Source organism: Sebastes fasciatus, chromosome 4 (assembly GCF_043250625.1).
Source record: "Sebastes fasciatus isolate fSebFas1 chromosome 4, fSebFas1.pri, whole genome shotgun sequence".
NCBI classification, from domain to species: Eukaryota; Metazoa; Chordata; class Actinopteri; order Perciformes; family Sebastidae; genus Sebastes; species Sebastes fasciatus.
Window position 1 is genome coordinate 39257582 of NC_133798.1, and position 21943 is coordinate 39279524.

General features: G+C 45.2%; 1 protein-coding gene across 2 annotated transcripts in view; it reads right to left on the bottom strand.

Annotated features, from left to right (window-relative positions):
• The window catches only part of itpr2 (inositol 1,4,5-trisphosphate receptor, type 2), a 76399-nt gene that overhangs the window by 23821 nt on the left and 30635 nt on the right, over positions 1 to 21943 (bottom strand). Inside the window, exons 26-41 of one of the 2 annotated variants that reach the window (XM_074634152.1) lie at positions 21576 to 21743; positions 20946 to 21032; positions 20738 to 20863; positions 20501 to 20623; positions 20061 to 20261; positions 19722 to 19973; positions 18993 to 19118; positions 18745 to 18873; positions 18258 to 18378; positions 17934 to 18115; positions 16831 to 16973; positions 15448 to 15556; positions 4021 to 4068; positions 1349 to 1469; positions 927 to 1114; positions 628 to 808 (exon numbers count right to left, since the gene is read on the bottom strand). In XM_074634152.1, the coding sequence (XP_074490253.1) occupies positions 628 to 808; positions 927 to 1114; positions 1349 to 1469; positions 4021 to 4068; positions 15448 to 15556; positions 16831 to 16973; positions 17934 to 18115; positions 18258 to 18378; positions 18745 to 18873; positions 18993 to 19118; positions 19722 to 19973; positions 20061 to 20261; positions 20501 to 20623; positions 20738 to 20863; positions 20946 to 21032; positions 21576 to 21743 (2305 nt within the window). The remainder of the gene's footprint in view (positions 1 to 627; positions 809 to 926; positions 1115 to 1348; positions 1470 to 4020; positions 4069 to 15447; positions 15557 to 16830; positions 16974 to 17933; positions 18116 to 18257; positions 18379 to 18744; positions 18874 to 18992; positions 19119 to 19721; positions 19974 to 20060; positions 20262 to 20500; positions 20624 to 20737; positions 20864 to 20945; positions 21033 to 21575; positions 21744 to 21943) is intronic. The other variant, XM_074634153.1, reaches the window with a different exon arrangement.

Here is a 21943-nt window from a genome sequence, read left to right on the forward strand (position 1 = left end):
ATCAATGGCAGCCCTCACTATTCTTGACCTATTCAAAAAAAGAAGTGGGCGTCTATTGACCGGGGTTCTGTAGCATGAAAGTACCCGATCTTGATACAATGGCCTTTTGATAGGCTTGTGATGTGGGCCGTCACGTGGCCTCTGACATGTGACTGCAGGAACTGGGAACAACAGTCTGCTCAGAGGTCAGCAGAGCGACAAAGATCACTCTGGATTTATCCTCCGCTATTGTTTCAAACTCACGGTGGAGCTGAACTTGAGGACCACACGTACTGTAAAAGGGTTGAAGGTTTATCTGGTTTATATTTGAGCCTATTTTGTGGCTTCTCATTCAGCACCGGGACCGTTTCTATGGAAATGCTCGGCTGTGCTCAAGACGTGACCCCGGTGATTCACTATGTCACTTTTAAATGCATCATCTCTGGGCCCGTCTGACATTATTATCCAGGTTTATATCAACCTTACTTTCTTACTTTCAGCTTCGTTTTGACACAGCGTTTGTCTGCGTGTTCCAGACAGCAGAGGTGACAAATGTTTTTTGGGCCACACTCGAGAGTGAAGCCGCGGAGAGCCGTGGCGTGTTGGTTATAATTCCAAGGTTAAGCATCATTACTCGACTGTACGTACCTTTCTTCATCCTGAAGCCGCTGACGTCACCGTCGTCGTCCCTTTTTCTGCAGCTGAGCTCGAACATGTTGACGGACACGGTGGCTCGGATCTCTTGCTGAGCCAGGCGCATGCGGTCGTAGAAAACCTTGAAGAACCTCTCGGACTTCTTCTGCTTGTACAGCTGGTTATAGAAGGAGTTCTGGGTGGGAGGCAGGGTAGTAGAATCTCAATCTGTGAGGTGTGTGTGTGTGTGTATGTTGGGGTGTAGCTGATCAATGTGGACGGATATAAAAGGATGGAGTGTCTGTGCCGCCCACCTGTATCTGTGTGTTTCCGCCCTGGAGAAGGGCAATGCCCAGCTGGATGCTCTCCTCAAACACCCGGTCGTTCTTGGTGTTGACGATGAGGTCGATCACCAGCTCTGACGCGCCGACGTTGTCCAAGAGACACTGGATCTCCACCACACTGCTGCCCAGCTTGTCAGAGTCCAGCATGGGAGAACCTCCTGCAGAGATTGAAGGTTAACATTTAACAGCTCTGAACAGATATAGCTACATATGACATTAGTCTAATCCAGCAACATTACACAGCTGTTTGGACATAAATATATAGATTGAAAGTCTGCCAGCAATTGACAAGTAGCACTTCTCCTAAAAAGCTGTCATGTTAGCTGCTGTTGTTTCCTCCGCAGTGTATAGTTATTGCAGTGTCTACTGGGTTTATTTGGGGTTCTCAGTACCTCCGGATGACGGCTTGACAAAGCCGCCAGATGAGCTGTTTCCACTCCCGAGCTCTGACTTGGAGAGAAGCTTTTGATTTCCAAAGTAGCGTGTGAGGAGGATCTTTCTTAACTCGTCTCCCTGTGGAGGCAGAAATCATGATGTTAAATCCATATCACAGTCTGAGAGAGCGCCAGCCGACAAACTAGGAGATTCACATTTTAGTCACATTTTTTGAAAAAGTAGCATTTTGTGAGCCGCGACTCTAAAAATAACATCGAAATGAAGGTTAGCAAATGTCCCATCGCGGCGCGGCACGGTGTATTCACTGGCATGAAATCCACCCAATCATCCAAAACGAGAGGTTCTGAACAGATTTCATCTCACACCTAATAGGAGTGATCACCGTCATCCCATGATGCATTTCTCTCTTGATGGGAGCGACGGCTTCCAGGATGACAATGCTCTTATCAACAAAGAAATTGGAGCCTCTCATTGAGGAGCATGACAATCATATAGTGTTGTTCAATAACTCGATTCTAACTGAGCATTTGTGAAATAGTGTAGCGGCCAAGACAGAAAAAAAGCTTTAGGTTTGTTCCAATTAGTGACATTAGTGTCTTTACTGAAATCTGTTAGATCAATGTTTTCTTTATTCTGTCTTGAAAATGAGACCATAGCGTCAAGGTCTGACGGCAACTTTTTACAACTTATAGTCATAAAGAGTAACTTCAGCAGTGGATGAACAGAGAGAGAATGTGTGCTTGTGTGTGTGTGATGGTGTTTTATGTTCATATTCTAGTTTTATTCTAGCTACACATTTATTTAAGGGCTGTATTTTTTTCTCTCTCTGTGCATCTCTTGTGACATTTGACGCAGATAAGCAGAAATGAGATTAAAGGATTCATGGAGATAATCTCCCCGCGGCTGTTGTGTAATCGAAGTGCGAGAGTGACTGACAGGTGGACGACTCGCATTGTGCTCGTCACCACCTATTTTTATCATGCAACAGGAGGAAGCGATGGATAGATGGATGGATGGAATGATAGATAGATGGATGGATGGATGGATGGATGGATGGATGGATGGATGGATGGATGGATGTATAGAGACACTAAGGGTGGTCAGCGTCAGTTTCTATGGCAACCTAACAACTCAAAACGGCCTTGTTTTGATGACAAGCTCACCACCGTCATTATTATCGATCAACGGAGAGGAAGGGTGGATGAATAGTTGGATAAACAGATCAATTGAGAGGGTGGAGCAAAAAGGATGAATGGACTGTAGGGAGCCACCTGTGGTTTCCATGGGAACATGTTAGTAGAACATGCCCTGAGATACAGGTGGTGGACAAAATAGCAGAAACAGCTGGTAAATACAGTTTTTGATGAAGCTCACACTCTGGTGGTAAACGAATCAGTTAGTCGTTTATCAGGTAAAAAGGTCAAACGTCTTCTGGCTATTTGATGCTTTTCTCTGTTCTTCGTTTGACATTAAATCTGAAGATGTCATTGTGGGCTTCTGACATTTTATACACTAAATTATTTATTGATCAATCAGAAAATTAGTAGTTGAATTAGTCAATAATGGCAATCTATCGTTCCTCTCCCTGATGCCGGGATCAGACTACAGGATATTAGTGTCTTTGACAATGGTCACCATGTCAGATCTAACGAGCACAGTGCCATAAACTCTTGCAGTGTCTTGGTCGGTTGACCTGCAAGACTACACGTATGAACACGACCAATCACAGCACGTCGTATTCCACGATCATACGCGAGTTCAGATGTCATCGGGGAGGCGGTTGAAGCGACTGTGGAACATGGCGACAGAAACGTTGTGTGCGATGCTGGCGGTCTGGTGTTGCGAAAAGAAAAAGAAAAGAAAGAACAAAGGGTTGTGGAAGTTCTCCTGGGTGGCACAGAGAGGACGGTACGGGCCATCCATACTCAGTCAGTTTGGTTGTCCCACCAGACAGCAGCAAACTCGCCGTCCCTCCTCCTTTACTCCATGTTTGTTTATTACCAAGTGATCTGACTGCGACTGTTCCCTGGAGAGAGCACCTGATTGGTCAACGCAAAGGAACACGTCGTTGGAGATGTCACACTAGACGTGTCGAGACGAAAAATTCTGACAGGCTAGACTTTTCGTCGGGGTGTTGTGGGGCGTCCCAGACGTGGCGTCGGTTGTCGTGTACTATGACATGCTACACAAGATAAGAGGATCGATTTTCGCACACGACGCTCATTTATCGTTCCCGATCAGCTACGACGGCCGTGTCGGGCTAAAATCAGGCTGATATCATGGAGTCTGAACCGGGCATTAAAGGTGCAGTGTGTAGGATTTGCCGTCATCTAGCGATGAGGTTGCAGATTGCAACCAACTGAAACCTCTCCTGTGTGTCAAACGTGTTGGAGAACTACGGTGGCCGACGCGAAAACGCAAATGTCCCTCTAGAGCCGGTGTTTGATTTGTCCGTTCTGGGCTGCCGTAGAAACATGGCAGACTCCGTGAAGAGGACCTGCTCCGTATGAAGATATAACCGGCTCATTCTGAGGTGATGAAAACACAACGATTCTTAGTTTGATGTGAGTAGACACTAAAGAAAACATAATATTATATTCCATTCCTGCCAAATAGATCCCCATGAAAGTCTCCACACTGTTCCTTTAAAGTAGTTTGGTATACATACACCTGAACACGGTGCCTTGTCGTCTGTTTTACCCAGAGCCAGCGGGTCCTGAGGAGGGAGGGAGTGTAGGAGAGGAGGAGGAGGAGGATTAGTCGTGACATAGTTGATGATATGGACACAGAATGTGTTAAACATTTGCAGCTAGCCACTAATAAAATACAGTAGAAGCTGCTTCTATGGATCAAAAAGCTTGTGACAGAATCATTCCTATAAAAAATACTCTTTAAATCAGGCCTGGGCGTTATACGGAACCGGCCCTCGTGATGGTTCTGCCGGGCCCCGGAGGTCTCAGACTAACCACACAACTTTACTTACGGAGCCAAAAATAAACAGTAAAGAAAAAAGCTTTTATTTTGTATTGTTATCGTTGTGCTTCTTCCTGTCACACTTGACACTGACGTAAATTGACGTGAGTGATGTTTGAAGTAGCGTCACCTGCTAAGGCGGCGGCAAGTCTATAATATGTCTTGGACTGTAAGTATTTTTTGGCGGAGGTTGGCGGTAAAGCTGCGTGCTTATAGTTTGCAACGAACACGTGGTTGTATTCAAAAACCACAACTTGAGCCGTCACTTCGAGACAAAACATGCGGAAAAAATACAGAAACCTGTCTGGAGATGAGAAGGTAAGGACAGCCATAAGTTTTAAACCCTTTATTAAATTACATAAATGTTGCAGCGTTTGCGACGACGCAGCGATCAACTGGCCTCTTGTTCTGATTGTCACACCTCCATTAAAGCTGACACATACTGCTAATTGATATTCAGCCTAATGTGACTCATCTGTGTAGCTGCCTTTGGAAGCGTTGTTTACACTAGTTGCTGGTGCAAAACTAGAATGTGGAACAGGAACAAAGTCTCAACACTGAAACTGAATTACCAAAGAGAAATACTGGTCACTATTATTGGTAGATTTTCAACAACACTCCAAACGGAGTGACGAAACAAAATGAGGCACCTCGGTGCCTCGCCACGGAGGCTGCCCGGGTACAGTCCGGCTGAAGAGCCTCAAACTAAGTGCACTGAGGAGTGAAGATGTAGAGGAGCACGTGCGGCTGATGCTCCCTGTGTCAGTAAACACTCCATCTCATCTGCAGTCAGCAGAGACACTTGTCTGCCTGCACTGTCTGGCTGAGCCGTCTCACAAACACACACAGACAGACGCACACACACACGCACAGCTTCTCGACCTGAAGGTGAGGATCCATTGAGCCAGCCTCTCTCATTTCCACACAGTAATGCACCGACACAATCTCAACTACAAACTCAGCACTACGCTCTCTCTGGAAGGCGGCGCGTCCCAACGCACTGCTCTTCCACTGATTGCAGATTGAATCATGTTTGACTTAACGTTTCCCCTTTTCTGACAGAGGACGTGATGCTTCTGTACCGCTCAAACACCGGGGAAAGAAACGCTAAGTGGGGGGAGTTGAAAGGAGGGTTGGGGGGTGACAGGTTTTTGTTCTTGTTCGCGTCCCTTCTGGGCGATGCAGTCTGCTGGCTAGGTCTGCAGAGAGAGAGAGAGGAGAGGAGAGGAGAGGAGAGGAGAGGAGAGGAGAGGAGAGGAGAGGAGAGGAGAGGAGAGGAGAGGAGAGGAGAGGAGAGGAGAGGAGAGTCAGCCCAGCCTGACTCATCTGCTTGCTGCTGCATTGACGAGAAAAAACTCCAGTCAGGTGATGTAAGAGCCACGAGAAAGAAAGAAAGAAAGAAAGAAAGAAAGAAAAGAGAGATAGAAATAGAGGTAGGAGAACTGACAGAAGTAAGAGAAGGAGGGAGGAGAGGTGGGGGTGAGGGAGAGAAAGAGGAGAAGAACAAACAAAACCCAGCGAGGAGCAGACAGTCGTGGTGTTTTTAAAATGTGCACCGGCACGCCACACTGCGGCTCTGGTGTCCAAGCTAGGGATGAGCTGCCGATCCCCACCTCCGGCATCCTCACATGCACCCCCCCTCCTTACCTCCCTCCCTCCCTCCCCCCAGCCCCCTCGCAGCTCTGCTGTCTGCACATCGACTCCGACTCCGGAGAGCTGCACGGAGGAAAAAGACAAAGACAAAGCCTGCCCTATGCTTCTTTAGGCGGTCTGAAAAAGTCTCACAGGCAGCAGAGGGCAGCGCCAGCTGTGAACCAAGACAGGCACTGCCAGGAACGGGGGGGGGGGGGCTTGAGCTGCTCAGGTCAGACAAGGTTGATTATAGCAGCAGAGACTCGGGACACAGAGGAGGAGAATGTTACCCAAACAATCACAGCAATAGTTTTCTTTCCTGTGTTACTTTCTCCCACCACAGAAACCTGAGAGGACTCTGGGTGGGTGTGTCTTTTGTAAATAGAAGGGAACGCTGATCAAGTACACTGTGACACAGAACAAGTAGAGTCCGTCCCCCCCCCCCGCGGGCCATGTGAGGGCCGAGCAACATCAGGAAGCAACATTTAGGTCCCAGCAGAACCTGCAGTCAACACGCTTTGTTCAGTCTGGAGCCTCAAACTGAAACTCGACCTCCTATTGTTGTTGTCGTAGTTAACGCAGGAGACTAAGAGTCAAACTGAAACTCAATCTGATCACGCACAGTATAAAAAGCATGTGTTGCACGTTATCTAACAAAGATGTCTCTGAGGAGTCAGCGAGCTCCTCCACACCTTGGAACTGGAGGGAAAAAATGAAAAGCTTAAAGTGGGAGCCGTCTGTAATATAATAGATATCCATATCAATGTGCTTCTGCCAGGCTTTCTCACCGAGGGACTTATTTCATGAATAAGGACAAAAATCAGGAAATCAAGACACATACGTATCCTGCTGTTTTAGTACAGACACTTCGGGGACATGAAGAGTGAAGACGGAGAAAGACACAGGCAGAGCTGGAGCTGCCACTGAGGATAGTGAGGTCATGTCATCTCTATTTTTCTGGGATCTTTTTTTTCAGTAAGATTTTTATGTTAAAAAACATTGCCACATTTTTTCAGGGGGTTTTTTCCATTCAATTTCACTCCTGACAGCATAACGAGGACTTTGAAACAGCATTTAGATATTCATATTTGGAAATAAAACGATAATGCTTTACTTTATGGGTCCATCATTTCCTAGGGGGAGTCCTTAAATGTCCCTGAATTAAGTATGTAATCTGGTACTAATTATAGGGAAACAGATCTGAGACAGTTATTGTGGTTATAAGCAGTTGTTGTTTTCAAGAATTTCCTTGAAAGAGCTGCTCCATTAAAATACATTCTCCAGAGGTGGTGGCTTCGACTCGTGACTTCTAAAGTTCAGGGTGCGTTATACGCTGCTTCTGTTAATCATAGAGTGAGTTATCATTAATGCACGTTACTGCTGGGCTGTGCTAAGCTATGTTGAAGTTAGAGTTGGGCAAACAGAACCATTCCTGTCACATCTCGGCTCTTCCTCATTTCTGCAGGAGATGAAACGTTTCCTGACCCGCGGCCACGACAGGTAGCTCTGCAGCTTAGTGCACGGGACCAAAAGGGTCAACATGCGTCTAATAAAGCTCTGGCGCTCAACGGGGACACGCATCACATGTTGCCATTTATAATGTTTTTCAAGCTGCACATAAAAATGTTTTCACCAAACAAAACAAGCACATCAGTGAAAAACAAATTAAGTTCACATGTGAGAGCAATCTGTGAGACGGGTTCAGAGAAACACACGACCGGCAGCGTAAACAAGCATTCATCCGACCGCCAGCTGGCCGCTTCACTGTGGAAGTGTTACATGTGATTCGCTAACATTGTTAAAGCGCTGATTGTGTTTGTGAGGAAGACTGTGATGTTGAAGACGGGTTAGCTGGTGAAGGTACAAGGCGAGGGTTTGGCTCGATGGATAGTGGAGGTGGAACGGTTCTCAACATTTGCGGTTCGGTTCATATCACGGTTTTGGGGTCACGGTTCGGTACGTTTCTGTTACAGCGAGGAGGTCATGCTCTGATTTCAACATGCTTTTCATTTATTGGGCAAAAATAAGTTAACACATTTTTGCCTTAACAAAAATGCTGCGGGGAGAAGGAGATGCTCTTTCCTCCCCGAAGTGTTGCCGCTAGCACGGCGACGTGTTGCACAGTGACGTGTTGCACAGTGACGTGTTGCACCGTGACGTGTTGCACCGTGACGTGTTGCACGGCGACGTGTTGCACAGTGACTTGATGCACAGTCGCCGTTTATTCCACCACTTTTTTCCGTCATTTTCATGGTAACACTAAATCCACGAGGCTCTCATACAGCAGAGCCAAACGATGCTGATGGATCCTCCAACTGGATTTTATCGTGTCTACTCGCCATTTCCTAAACTGACTGACAGCCGCACTCGCCACTTCATCTGTGAAGGGGTCTGGGTCACGCTTCATCAACACATGCGCAGTAAAATCTGGTCTGCACTCGCCAAAATTGAGCCAATAGCAACGCACGACCGCAGCTTCAGTTACACTGCGCATGTGTTAAACCCCGTACCTCAAGACCCATGTCCACCCGTGTCCCAGCCTCCCATCAGATTTGGTACGGATGTTCATGTCCCCCAAAGGATAAATTGCATTAATGTTGGTGATCCTTTACCTTTCATCTTTCATTTGCCCAGTACTTTGGTTTATAACCATATATTCAAACCTTGTTGTACTTGTGTTTATTACTAATTAGCAAATAGTAAGCATGATAAACATTATAGCTGCTAAACATTAGCATGTTAGCATTGTCATTTCTGGGCACGTCAAGATGCTGACTAGTGTTTCATTACGATACGATATTAAATCGTTTCTTTGCTGATATCACAAAGTCTGCCACGATACCATTTTGATTTGAGTCATTTCCTGCGAGACGATATGAGACGATATCATTTGTCCATTTAACACAATCAGTTACATTTATATCAACTCACAAAAAGAAACTATGATTTGACAGTTTTATCACCGGGCTCTGTAGGAGGGAGGAGCGCTTGGACGGAAATGGTGACAGACGTGCCATAGGAATTTCAAAATAAAAGGCGCATCTTAAAGATGATTGTATCGATGTTCTCACTTTGCATCGATGATTTGGATCGTTGATCATTGAATCGATATATCGATCCAGCTCGATGGACGTTACAGCCCTCATGCTGACATTAGCATTTGGCTCAAGGCACCACTGTGCCTCCGTACAGCCTCACAGAGCCACTAGTGTGGCTGTAGACTCACTGATTAGTCTTTTTCATTTGAGGTGTTGAATCATCTCAAAAGTCATTTTTGAGTCTGTAGTTTGTGGAGTTTTTTTTCCAACAATGTTGGTGTGCGTTCACTCTTATGACCACTGACATATATTATCATGATTTCAGACATCATTTTCCAGTGTTCACAATTCAGTCAATCACTTTAAATAGTCGACATAAGTGAGTCAAATACAGACCGACAGCTTTAAAGGTGCAGTGTGTCGGATCTGGCGGCATCTAGCGGTGAGGTTGCAGATTGCAACCGGCTGAAAATTCTCCTGTGTGCCAAACGTGTAGGAGAACTACGGTGGCCAACGCGAAACCGTGAAAATGCAAATGTCCCTCTTAGGGATGCACCGATACCACTTCAGACCGAGTACAAGGACTGACATTTGGGTATTCGCTGATACCGAGTACCGATACGAGTACTTCTCTGTGCCAAAAGATCCTCGTTAACAGCCAGCTTGAGTGTGTGAGCGCCACATGGCAGGCTGGGGAGTCCCGCATACGAGGCGGTGCGCCGCGACCGGCTCTAGGTCGGCTTGGAAAGGCTCGTGGCGAAGGTGGCACGCGGCCGCAGCTTTACAACGCTCCCCGCCCAGACCTCGCCGCACCGTGGACAAAGGGCTTCGCTGTGCCCTCTCTCCCCGCCGGGGATGGACAGGGCCCCCTGCTCCCAGTGCGACTGTCGACCGGGGTGGACTGTCCTCAGTGCGCCCCAACCGCGTCGTGCCGCGGTTCTGCCAATAGATCCCCCGAAATGTTACACACTGGTCCTTTAATAGAGGTGAGCTCACCATTTTCATAAATGTGTTACCACGGCAACATAAAGGAACTTACAGAGGGACACAAAGGCCAGATAATTGCAACCTAAATTGCTGGTTGCTGATGTCAAATTATGTAACGTGGCAAAGGGGGAAAAGTCTCAAACTGATGATGACATACAGTTTATGTTAACTGTGTTGGTAAAGAGGAAGAATAAGTCACAACAGACACGGATGAACAATATGAAGTTCACTAAATCTTATTTACTGCAGGACTATTGTATGTTATTCAAAAGCCTTTTCTATTATTTTGTCCACCAGCTATAATGTGCATTAACAAAAGTTAGAAGCAAACACAAGTTGCAATTCATATCCTTCAGCCTGTCGCCTGTCATGTGCCTCCCTGAGCACAAGTGACCTGACTCACATGCAATCAGATTCAAATAACACACTATGAACTGTGTCGAAACACTGTTCACAATCACAACTAATCTCATTCATCGTGGCCCCCTCAGACGCACGAGGCCCTGAAGTCGGGGCTCTTTTTTGCAATTTGTGCAACAAGTGTTTTTTTTCTTTTACAGGACGTCTCATTCTGTCCGTGGCTCGGAGCTAAAGGAGTTGCAGTGCGCTACACGTAGGCTCCGTGCTCCTCCTGGTCTGAGGGCGTTTCTGCACAAGGTACACAGACTTCCTGTGCCCAGTCACGGCACGGACCAGACAGACAAACAACATGTGCTAAACCCTCATCGCCATGGAAACCAAAACATAATACTAAACTAGCAAGACACCTGACTGATGGACCGAGGGAAGTGAGGGGCCAGAGGAAGGAAGGAAGGAAGGAAGGAAGGAAGGAAGGAAGGAAGGAAGGAAGGAAGGAAGGAAGTAAAACATACATGACAAAGATTTCAAATTTTAAAAAAAAGAGAAATTATTATTATTTTTGGCATTAGATAAAGATTTATAAAAGTTTAAGGCTCTAGATTTAGGTTCTACATTTCCTAACTACAACTTTCTGACTTGACTGAACATGCTGCGTCAGCCTGAATCCAGCCAAAGGTCAAACCATACGAGGAGAACATGAGCTCACCCGGCCCCCTCCTTAACCGTGTTCCACTACTCCCACCAGTAGACGGACAACACGGGAAAACCCTGCAGGATGAGCTCACGCAGGGACAGCCAGCGTGGCACTGCATGCCTGGGACTGTGTGTGTGTGTGTGTGTGTGTGTGTGTGTGTTTGTCTGAGCGAGGCTTTCCGTCTACATGCGTCTGTGTGATGCGCTTAGTATCAAGAGGGTGGTAATCTGTAAATCTGCTTTGCCTTGGGGCAGGTGGTGTGAAACTTGGCAGGCAAGATAGAAAGAAAGAAAGAAAGAAAGACAGACAGACAGACAGACAGACAGACAGACAGACAGACAGACAGACAGACAGACAGCGTGTGAATGACAGGGATGAGTGTGAAAGAGAGGGAGGAAAGAGGAGCAGAGTGTGAGAGCGGTTTATATTACGTAACTAGTTTTCAATCTTCTGTGAACGAGAAGGCACGCTCACGTGCACGTTATATACATGTGCACGCATGTGCTCATAGAAAATAACAACTAAACTATCCACACAAAAATAACTTGTGCCATGGTATTAAAGCAGGGGTCAGCGACCTGCAGCTCTTCAGCTCCTCTCCAGTGGCGCCCGGTGGATTTTAAAAAATGGAAATGAATAACTGTTTTTTTGTTTACATTTTCATTTTTATTTATCATTGTTGTAGGTCTATGGTACGACGGTACGACGGAGTATTAGGGCCACATTGAGGAAAAAAATACATCTGAGATTTAGAGAATACAGTCAGAATATTATAAAGTAGTAATGTTATGTGTTATTTTTTTTTCGCGTAAACTTCTGACTTTATTGTGTAAATCTCAGATGTGTTTTCCCTCAATGTGGTCCTAATACTCCGTAGTACATTGTCACTTTGGCCCTCACTGCATTAGACTTATATACTATATACTTAGACTATAAACTGTGTTACCTTCATCACAATGATCACATGTTTTGTGGCTCCAGACAGATTTTGTTTTTTATTATTTTTGCCTAAAATGTCTCTTTAGATAGTAAAGGTTGCTGACCCCTGGATTAAAGGATACATTTTTCTTATTGTCAACGATAATAAATACTATCTGAGTATCCAGAGCCTGATATAACTGATTCCTCTGGGTGACCTTTATCATGATGAATACGAGTACTGTAGTTTATTTTGCATATTGAGTATATACAGCATATATATATAAATTGTAAGGAAAGTTTCAAGTAGAATCGGAGGGCTTTTTTTAATCAATCTTAATATATTGTATGTATCTTAGCCACTAGAGAACCGTGGTGGCATCTTAATCCACATGAAAATTAATATTCTTGAATCCGACAACACATACCATCCTGGTGATTTAAATGCTCCGTAGTGCATGAAACGTGTATTAATGAAAATAGTCCCCAACAAATGCATTATCCACTCCTGTTTGAGTAACACTTAAACAGTGCCCTGGTGATTTAAAACATTACTGAGCCTTTTTTTAAAAATTAAACTCTTAGGGCCGTCAAATAACGCAAAATCATTTTAATGCCACTAATTCCTTTAACGCAATCGATCTTTCAGAGGTTGTAAACTACAAAACCTGATGAATCCATCGGTACCAACCATGTCATACTAGCTTGTCGTGAAGGAGGTTAAATAATGCTCCAAACTTAGGCTAAATTTTGGCGAGGAAAAACTGTCATGTCCATTTTCAAAGGGGTCCCTTGACCTCTGACCTCCAGATCAGTGAATGTAAATGGGTTCTATGGGTACCCACGAGTCTCCCCTTTACAGACATGCCCACTTTATGATAATCACATGCAGTTTGGGGCAAGTCATAGTCAAGTCAGCACACTGACACACTGACAGCTGTTGTTGCCTGTTGGGCTGCAGTTTGCCATGTTATGATTGGAGCATATTGTTTTATGCTAAATGCAGTACCTGTGAGGGTTTCTGGACAATATCTGTCATTGTTTTGTGTTGTTCATTGATTTACAATAATAAATATATACATACATTTGCATAAAGCAAGCATATTTGTCCACTCCCATTAATTTGCGATTAATAGTGATTAACTATTTTAATCAACTGACAGCCCTAGTAGTTAGTAGTAGTTAATTAGTGTTGTGATCATGTGATTGACAGCCCTAGAAACAATATAATAATGACCAACTTTTAAAGATTTTGTCTTAAGCAGCAATAAATGTGCTTGCAGCCGAGTATCGCAGACAAGGTGGGGAAATCAGAAAGTATTGAGAGATGGATCGTTGCATTATCGGCTTCGTGGGATTAAACAATCAGAAAAGTAGAGAATAACACCAGACTAACAATTATACAAATTGCATTAAATGAGCTAACATTTAAGTCTACAATGTTATTTTATGCATATTTTCTCCCATGTAATATTTATCATTCTTTCAAGTGGTTCTGTCACTGCAGACATGTTGAAGGGTGTTGGTTGTAGGAGCACAAACATTTATGAAGCTGCCCTCATCTGACAGCCAATAAAATGCAGTGCAGCATTAAGAGTCAACACATCTCTATACTGTGACTGCTGCAGACTCCCCCCCCCACCGACCAACCAGCGCTCCTGGCATGACCCAGGCAAACCCAGAGAGCAGAGCCTGGGTGGGACTGGTGGAGGGGAGAGAGAGAGATAGAAAAATAACTTGTGCGGGCAGACAGAATGCGATAGACTGAGACAAAGCATGGAGGGGGCAAACGAGGAGGAGAGAGGCAGCGAGCGGACAGAAGAGTGAGAGAGAGTAAGGAGGGAGGGAGGGAGAACGTGATGGTACACGTGACGCTGGCTCAGGCACTGCAGGCTGTTACGTAAGCGCACCCCCTGCCCTGTCTCCTCATGGACTGAGCAGACTCCGCTTCTCTCCAATCCCTCACCCTGCAGCCGCTGCCCACTTTTTTTTTTTCCCTTCCTCTCACATGGCTCCTCACATGGCTGCCTCCCTCCCTCCCTCCCTCAATCTCTCTCCCTCCATCTCTTTCTCTCACTCTCCTCCACCCACTCATTGCACCCCAGGGGAGCCACCAACCTCTGCTGCCTATGCTGTCACTCTGTCTCTCTCTCCTTCTGTTTTTGTCTGCCTGCCTCTCCCTCTCTCATTATTTCCATCAATCGTTCTCTCCCTCTCTCTCCCTCTCTCTCCCTCCCTCTCTCTCCCTCTCTTTCTCTCGTGCAGTGAGGCTGCAGCTCCACGCTCAGGGCTACAGGGATATGACAAAGAGAGGCCACAAATACATGCTTGAGCACACTCTCGCACACCTACACAAACTGACATTTCACATATCGTTAGCGCGCTCGCTGTCTGGCTGCTCGAATGCACCGAGCCGCTTTTTTTTTTTTTTTTTTTTTAAAGTGGCTGTTTTTCCACTTTTAAATTCCTCTGATCTTATTCCACACAACTGTTGAATCATTTCGAAAAAAAAAAAGAAATAGCTTTGGCTGACTGACACGAGATGCGAACACAAATATGGAAAAACAAAACTCTGACTCCTTTAAGCAGCTTTAAGTGACTCCGGCTGGCACGTACCATTACTGAGGAAGGCAGTACTTGACAGTATTACTAATGTAATTACACGGACAGAGAGGGTAAAAGGCACATCCATACAGTCTGTTCTAACAGGTGATGTTGTGGTGCAACAATAACCTCCATCATGTCTGCATGAGGACAGCAACACGAGCTTCCTCAGAGTTTACTTCAATGTTTAGTTCAATAAAATGAGCTCCAAGACATTCAAAACAATGCTGATGTTTTTATGCACGCTGTGTTGTGTGAATCGCACAGCGTCACCTCCTCTCAGCTGGAACGAACTGTAAACCTTCCAGAGGTGATTACAGATCGGACTTTTGTTGTACTTCGGCCCCTGCAGCCTCCACCCTCCCTTTGGTGCACACAAACATACACACTGGCAGCCACCTCCTTACGTCTCCTCCTCTACCAACTCTTGTCATTCCAGGCCTCTGGCTGAGAGCGGGGGTGCAGTAAGGAGACGGGCTGCTGCTGCTGCACCCCCCCCTACTCGCTGCAGTATTGATTTGTTTGTTCGGTGCTTGCCCCCCCTCCTTCCCTTACTTCCTCCCTCCTATTCTCCCTCTCAGTGTGAGTGTGTCCTCAAGTGCCTCCCTGTCTTATGTAACACAGCCGGGCCCACAGCATACTGATAAAGGGGAGTCTGGGCTCTGGGCCGACAGACCTGGGAGGAAACCAGGACTACACCGCACTGCTGATGGGAGTACAGCACTGCTGGTGCTTGAAGACAGGGCGGGCTGAATCCACAGCAAACCTTTCAGATAATTCTACCTAGATGTGATATGTGACCGTGAGAGAGCGAGAGAGACTAACACCACAAGTTTCTAAACAGTGACATCATTAGAACCGTGTTCCGGTGACGGGGTCGAGTACTCACGGCTTCCTGGAAGCATTCCTTCTTGTCCAGCATCTCTTTGAGTGTCTGCAGGATCTTGATACACAGCTTCTCCTCTTTGTCCATCAGCTTCTTGGTGTGTTTGATCAGTCTGACAGAGTGACAAAGAGAAGCACTGTGTCATTTACAGCTCATGTAATAAAAACAAAGCAATACTTCATTGATCACAGGTGACATCTCCCTTCTCCTGCTCTCTAGGGAGGTCAGACAGCAGCAGCAGAGTAACAGCACCCCCAGAGGTTTCATGATGTATACAAAACTAATGTTTTTATGAACTCTGTTAGTTTTAGTCCTCTGACCACAGATACATTAAGTTAACATATTTACTATTGTTTGTTTTAAAGCTAAATATTGGTCTTTAAGTTGATCATTGATCATTTCAATTATGCAATTGTGTTTCTTTACTTTCAGCTCTTTTCCAAAACCTCCACAACTACTGTATAAATATAATAGTAGTTATTAGGGCTGTCAAAGTTAACGCCATAATAACGCCTTAATGCAAATTTGTTTTAACGCCGCTAATTTCTTTAACACAACTTGCAATGAATCCATCGGTACCAACCATGTCATACTAGCTTGTAGTGTAGGAGGTTAAATAACACTCCAACCTTAAACTAAATTTTTAGCAAGGAAAAACAGTCATGACCATTTTCAAAGGGGTCCCTTGACCTCTGACCTCCAGATCAGTGAATGTAAATGGGTTCTATGGGTACCCACGAGCCTCCCCTTTACAGACATGCCCACTTTATGATAATCACATGCAGTTTGGGGCAAGTCATAGTCAAGTCAGCACACTGACACACTGACAGCTGTTGTTGCCTGTTGGGCTGCAGTTTGACATGTTATGATTGGAGCATATTGTTTTATGCTAAATGCAGTACCTGTGAGGGTTTCTGGATCAATATCTGTCATTGTTTTGTGTTGTTAAATGATTTACAATAATAAATATATATATACATTTGCATAAAGCAGCATATTTGTCCACTCCCATGTTGATAAGAGGATTAAATACTGGACTAATCTCCCTTTAAGGTTCATTTTGAACAGATAAAAAATGTCTGATAAATTTGCGATTAATAGTGATTAACTATTTTAATCAACTGACAGCCCTAGTAGTTAGTAGTAGTTAATTATTGTTGGTTTTAGTCAATGCTCCCTTTTGACATGCCAGTCTTTAGCTCGGCACATATCAAATATCAGCAAAAAATAACAGCTATCAGCAATTTCTCTCAAGAATCCTCTTCCAACCCTGAACTACTGCGTCAGCCATGCCGCCGGTCTTCTCTGTAGCTGGATTAAAACTTTAAAGAACTGGCCTCTGGGCCTGTTCTTTGTTCCTTCCACAGGTTACGGCCGGTGACTTACTTGGACATGAAAGCTCCGCTCTCACAGCGTAGCCGAGCCGCCTCTGGAAACAGCAGCTCCGGGCTGTGAAGAACGTCCACCAGCACGGAGAACTCTGCCTGAACCTTGGGACTGAACTGCTCCTCCAGCAGGGACACGACCCCCTTTAACATCACAGACAGACACACATAAAGGGTTCAATGGAGAGATTGATACGCTTCATAAAAGCCCTCATAAACCTCTCAGTTTGGACGCTCCTGTTCATTAAACTAAAGGAAGTTTCATGTAGATGTTTTAGCCACGCTACAGCGCCACGGCTCCAGGGATGGAGATGTTGGTTTGCCAGTCCACCACTTTGCTCCAGACTGAAATATCTCAACAACTGTTGGCTGGGTTGCCATGAGCTTCTGTACAGAGAGCCCTGGTCCCCAGAGGATGAAGCCTCCTAACTATCCTAACGTGATCCCTTCACTTCTCATCTAGCGCCACCATAAGGTGAAAAATGTCATTTGTTTAACACTTTTATGACAAAATACCTGCAAAATAATGACATTCCCATCAGCCTCAGTGCTAATTAACAAATCTAAACTAAGACTGTGAACATGGTGAACAACATATCTGTGCTAGCATGTTAGCACGCTGACATTAGCATTAAGCTCAGAGCTCTGCCGTGCCTACGTTAGGGGGACCATATTTTCAAACCCCCAAACGTTGATGCACGTACGATGCAAGCACGATGCGCCATATGCGTTTTCATCAGTATGGCTAACTTGGTGCACCTGTGGCGCATTTGAGCACGGAGTGGGATCAGAAAGAAGCAACATCCCTCTCTATAGAGACTGCTGCAGCTCTCAGTATACTTATCTCATGAGCACAAATGAATGAATGAGTGGGACATGATAAACGTCTATGTAAATATGATATTAGTATTTTAATTGTGGTGAAAACCGGGACAATTTGTTAGTGACTGATGAAAACCGGGACATTTGAGTGTTTTACAGATATGTGTCAGGACTCGGGACACGTCAGCTTGAAACCGGGACGTCTGGTCACCGTAGCCTGTGTGCCGTCTCAGAGCTGCTAGTGTGGCTGTAGATTAATAGTCTTGTTAGTTAAATGTGCACCTGCAGCTTCTCGATGATGTTCTTGTAGTCGGGGCCACCCAGGGGCTCCTTGCGGGGTCGTGTGCGGGCGGAGATCCTCCAGTCCTTGGCTGCTCGCTGCACCATGTTGCTGTGGACCTTGAGAGACAAAGTGTTGACCTGACTGTCCAGGTCCACTGGGATGGCTATGGCCCGAGCCTTAGCTGGGGGGGAGAACACCAAGGGGTTGGATGTCAGCACAATCAATACATTTACTATTACATTTAATTTAAAAGTATTTCAATGCCTCCATCTCTCCATCATTGTTATCATTGGAAGGCCAGACGGCAGCGCAGCAACACTCACCGACGTCAGCCAGTGTTTTAATACAGCACTCGATATTAGCCCTCTGAGCTGAGTTGATCCAGGTGCAGTTATAGATCCTGAAAGAAGACTGAAGCAGCTTGATGAAGACGGACTGGTTCGTCTGTGAAGAGAGAGACAGAGAGAGAGAGAGAGAGAGAGAGAGAGAGCAGGGAATACTGTTGTTTAAAAAGGGGCTGAAGTGTAGAGAGAGACAGAGATAATCCTGATGGGAACACTTCAATATTGTGTCTGATAGGAGACATTAGTACAGACTTCTGCGTAAAACACCTCAAGCATCTGCTCGAGGTACAAACGTCTGCAATGAAATGAGAAGGTCCCAGCAGGCGATGATGCAGGAATGTCTGCTGTCAAAGGATTTCACTGTAAAGTAGCTAAAAGTTGGCAAAAGGATTTGGACGTGCCGTGAGTGAGCCTCCCTCGGCGGGAACATCTCTCCTGCTCGTCAGAGGGGAAAAACAAAAAGTACCTGCAGGTTGGAGTGGTTGACGGAGAACGGTGAGCTGAAGAAACCCTTCACGATGGCCATCACTGTCTCCGTCACATACTTCTCCAGGGCCAGGTCGGCATGGTTACGGTCTGTGGTGCTGTTGCACACCTTAAATACAAACGGAGGAAAACTTCTCTCATCACACCTCCATCCTTTTCTGTATCTTAACACATATGCTACCTCATTAGAACAGACACATGTGACCTTTCAGTCTGACAGAGACTTACACTGGACATGTCCACCAGGAAGTTGTCAAAGAGCTTCCAGATGTGGTTGGAGGTGTAGATCTCCTTCATCTCTACCTCTGTGTCCACGTAGCAGTGATTCACAAAGTTCACGTAGGCGGTTTTGACCTGCGGGATAAAGAAACAAGAAACCAGATGCCTGGTTACTTTCAGATAAAAGTTAATGGGGTCAGCAACCTGCGGCTCTTTAGCTCCTCTCCAGTGGCTTTTACATGTTATTTTCTTTTTTTCTTGCAAAGTTATGATTTTATTCTCGTTATATTACAATTTATTTTCTCGTAATATTATGACTTTATTCTCGTAATATTACGACGTTTATTCTCGTAAAGTTATGACTTTATTCTCGTTATATTACGACTTTTTTTCTCGTAAAGTTATTACTTTATTCTCATAATATTATGACTTTTTTCTCGTAATATCATGACTTTATTGTGTAAATCTCAGATGTTTTTTCCCTCAATGTGGCCCTAATACTCCGTCGTACATTGTCTCTTTGGCCCTCACTGCATTAGACTTATATACTATATACTTGGACTATAAACTGTGTTACCTTCATCACAATGATCAAATGTTTTGCGGCTCCAGACAGATTTTTTTTTAATTATTTTTGCCTAAAATGGCTCTTTTGATAGTAAAGGTTGCTGACCCCTGATTTACACCATTAAACTCAAGCTATGTTATTATGATCTGGTAAAATCCCCCAGCGTTTACCTCTGGTACGCAGTGGAGATCAGTGACAACTTTGACGATGTCGTCCAGCGGCAGCAGAGAGTTGCATTTCAGCTCGGTGTAGACGTTCTTGCCCTCGGTGCAGGCAGCCAGCAGCTCCACGAGGTTGTTGTGGTAGGCCAGAGCTCCGTCCTCGTCCGTCCGCTCTCGCTCGGAGCCCATCATCTGCAGCAACACCGGGAACGAGGAGCGGTCGTTGTAGAACACCAGCACGTCCTCCCCTCCGTTCACCAGCTGGACCCGAAGAAAAGGAAACGGTTACTGCTAACGAAATGAATAAAAGTGAAAAACGCTTCCCTTTGACAACATCTGAATACTCACCTCTGTCATGACCTTGTCCTGACATTTCTTCACGTACTTCCCGTCCGCTTTCACAATGGTGGAAAGGAACTTGAGGTACTGAACGTGTCTCCCATGCGTTTCAATGCAGTGGACAAAATGATGGACCACGCGGTCGCTGATCTCGTGGCACAGCTGGTAGTTGTTCATGAAGATGTGAAGCATCGTCTCAGCTTCAAGCAACTGGTGAGAAAGGGGAGATTTGATTCAGTCTTTTAGAGGAAGATACTAAAAACAGTATATTGATTCATTTGTATAACAGGTAGGGGTGCATCCCTAATAACAGGAGAACAAACTAAGACAACTGTTCTTGAAACTAATAAACCAGGACAACGTATCACTTGTTGCTTGTATTTTTCATTACAGGTTAATTCTGCTGATGCGCTACTAGAAAAAAGGAAGTCAAGGTCATATCAACGTACCCCCGGAGTGAGGAAGAGGTTCAGGTGTTTATGGAGCAGAGCTTGGTTCTGAGGGTTTCCTCTGCAGAAGTTTTGCAGGAATGCATGAGCCAGGGTCATGATCTCATTCATCTTCTCGTCAATCTGTGCAAAGGCAGAACCAAGCAAATAAAAAGGAAAGATTATTAGTCAGAATGTAAAGACCGCGAGACATCAAGGGAACCACGTTGTGCAGAAGCTGTTTTGGTCGTGGCTCACCTTCTCGTAGGGGATCTGCAGCAGGTCCAGCACCACGGTGTGGGCCCCCATGTTCTTCAGCAGCCTCTGCTGCTGCACACGACTCTTCTTACTGGGATAACACAGCTTGCTGAGCCGCAGTAGGATCTAAATATCAGACACACACACGTGTATTATAGACACACTGCAGAACAAATAGACAACCTGGATATAAAGTAACTGAGCTCACCTCTTTGACGATGTTGTAGTTGTTTGCTTTGTTGCTGTCAATTTGAGGTTTGATATCTCCGTCCTGTACGGGGCTCAGGACAACCTCCTGGCAAGAAGAAGAAGAAAAACAAGCCTTTAGTAACTACATTTAATTATTAATTCAGATTTCATTCATTTAAATTCAAACAGTATGTTAAATAGCTTCATTGTTGTTGGTTTAAAGCTCTACAAGGATTCTGTGTTCACTCCAGAAGGTTTATCTTTGGCTTGCAACAACCTTTACATCCCGTCTCTAATCAGCAGCTGTTTGTCAGAGTGGTGGGAAAAGTCCCTGCGCTGATCCTTATCATCCCCATTATTACATTATTGGAACAATAATGATGTAAAAACAAACACTGCATGTTACAGGCCTGACTAATAGAAGCTGATTTACAGCAGGTTCCTGCTCAGCCAGACATTATTATTCATTATTCTTTAGTACAGTAACAGCCAACAAAACAGCTTCCCATCAGCTCTGATGAACAATGACAACAAACAGCTGGATGACAGACGGGATGTTTAAGAGAAATAAAGGAACTTCCCGTGGAGAAATAAAAGTCACACTAAAATCAGATTTGCTTTTAGATGCATTTAAATGACGGTACAGCACCTCGAGGTTCTGCTCTTTGCACGGCCGGACCACGAGGTCTTCGCTGCTGTAGACTCCGCTCTTCTCCACCCACAGCTCCGACTTCTCCACAGTCAGACGCAGCTGGTCCAGGTCGGTCTTGATCTGCTTGTAGTTCTCTACATCCTGCTCTGACACTAGCAGCTGGACCTGGAAAACAAACACACAGACACACCGGATGAGAAATAAAACCAGACATGAGGATATTAAAAGAACTAAGATGTGTGTGAAAGCACATCTCTGCCAAGAAGTCTCAGTGCACCACTTTGGAAAGTCAGCGCTTTGTTAAAACGGGAGCTCGTGCAGCTCTCCATTCCAGCTGAGGAAGCTCTTAGTGAGACAGTTTACAA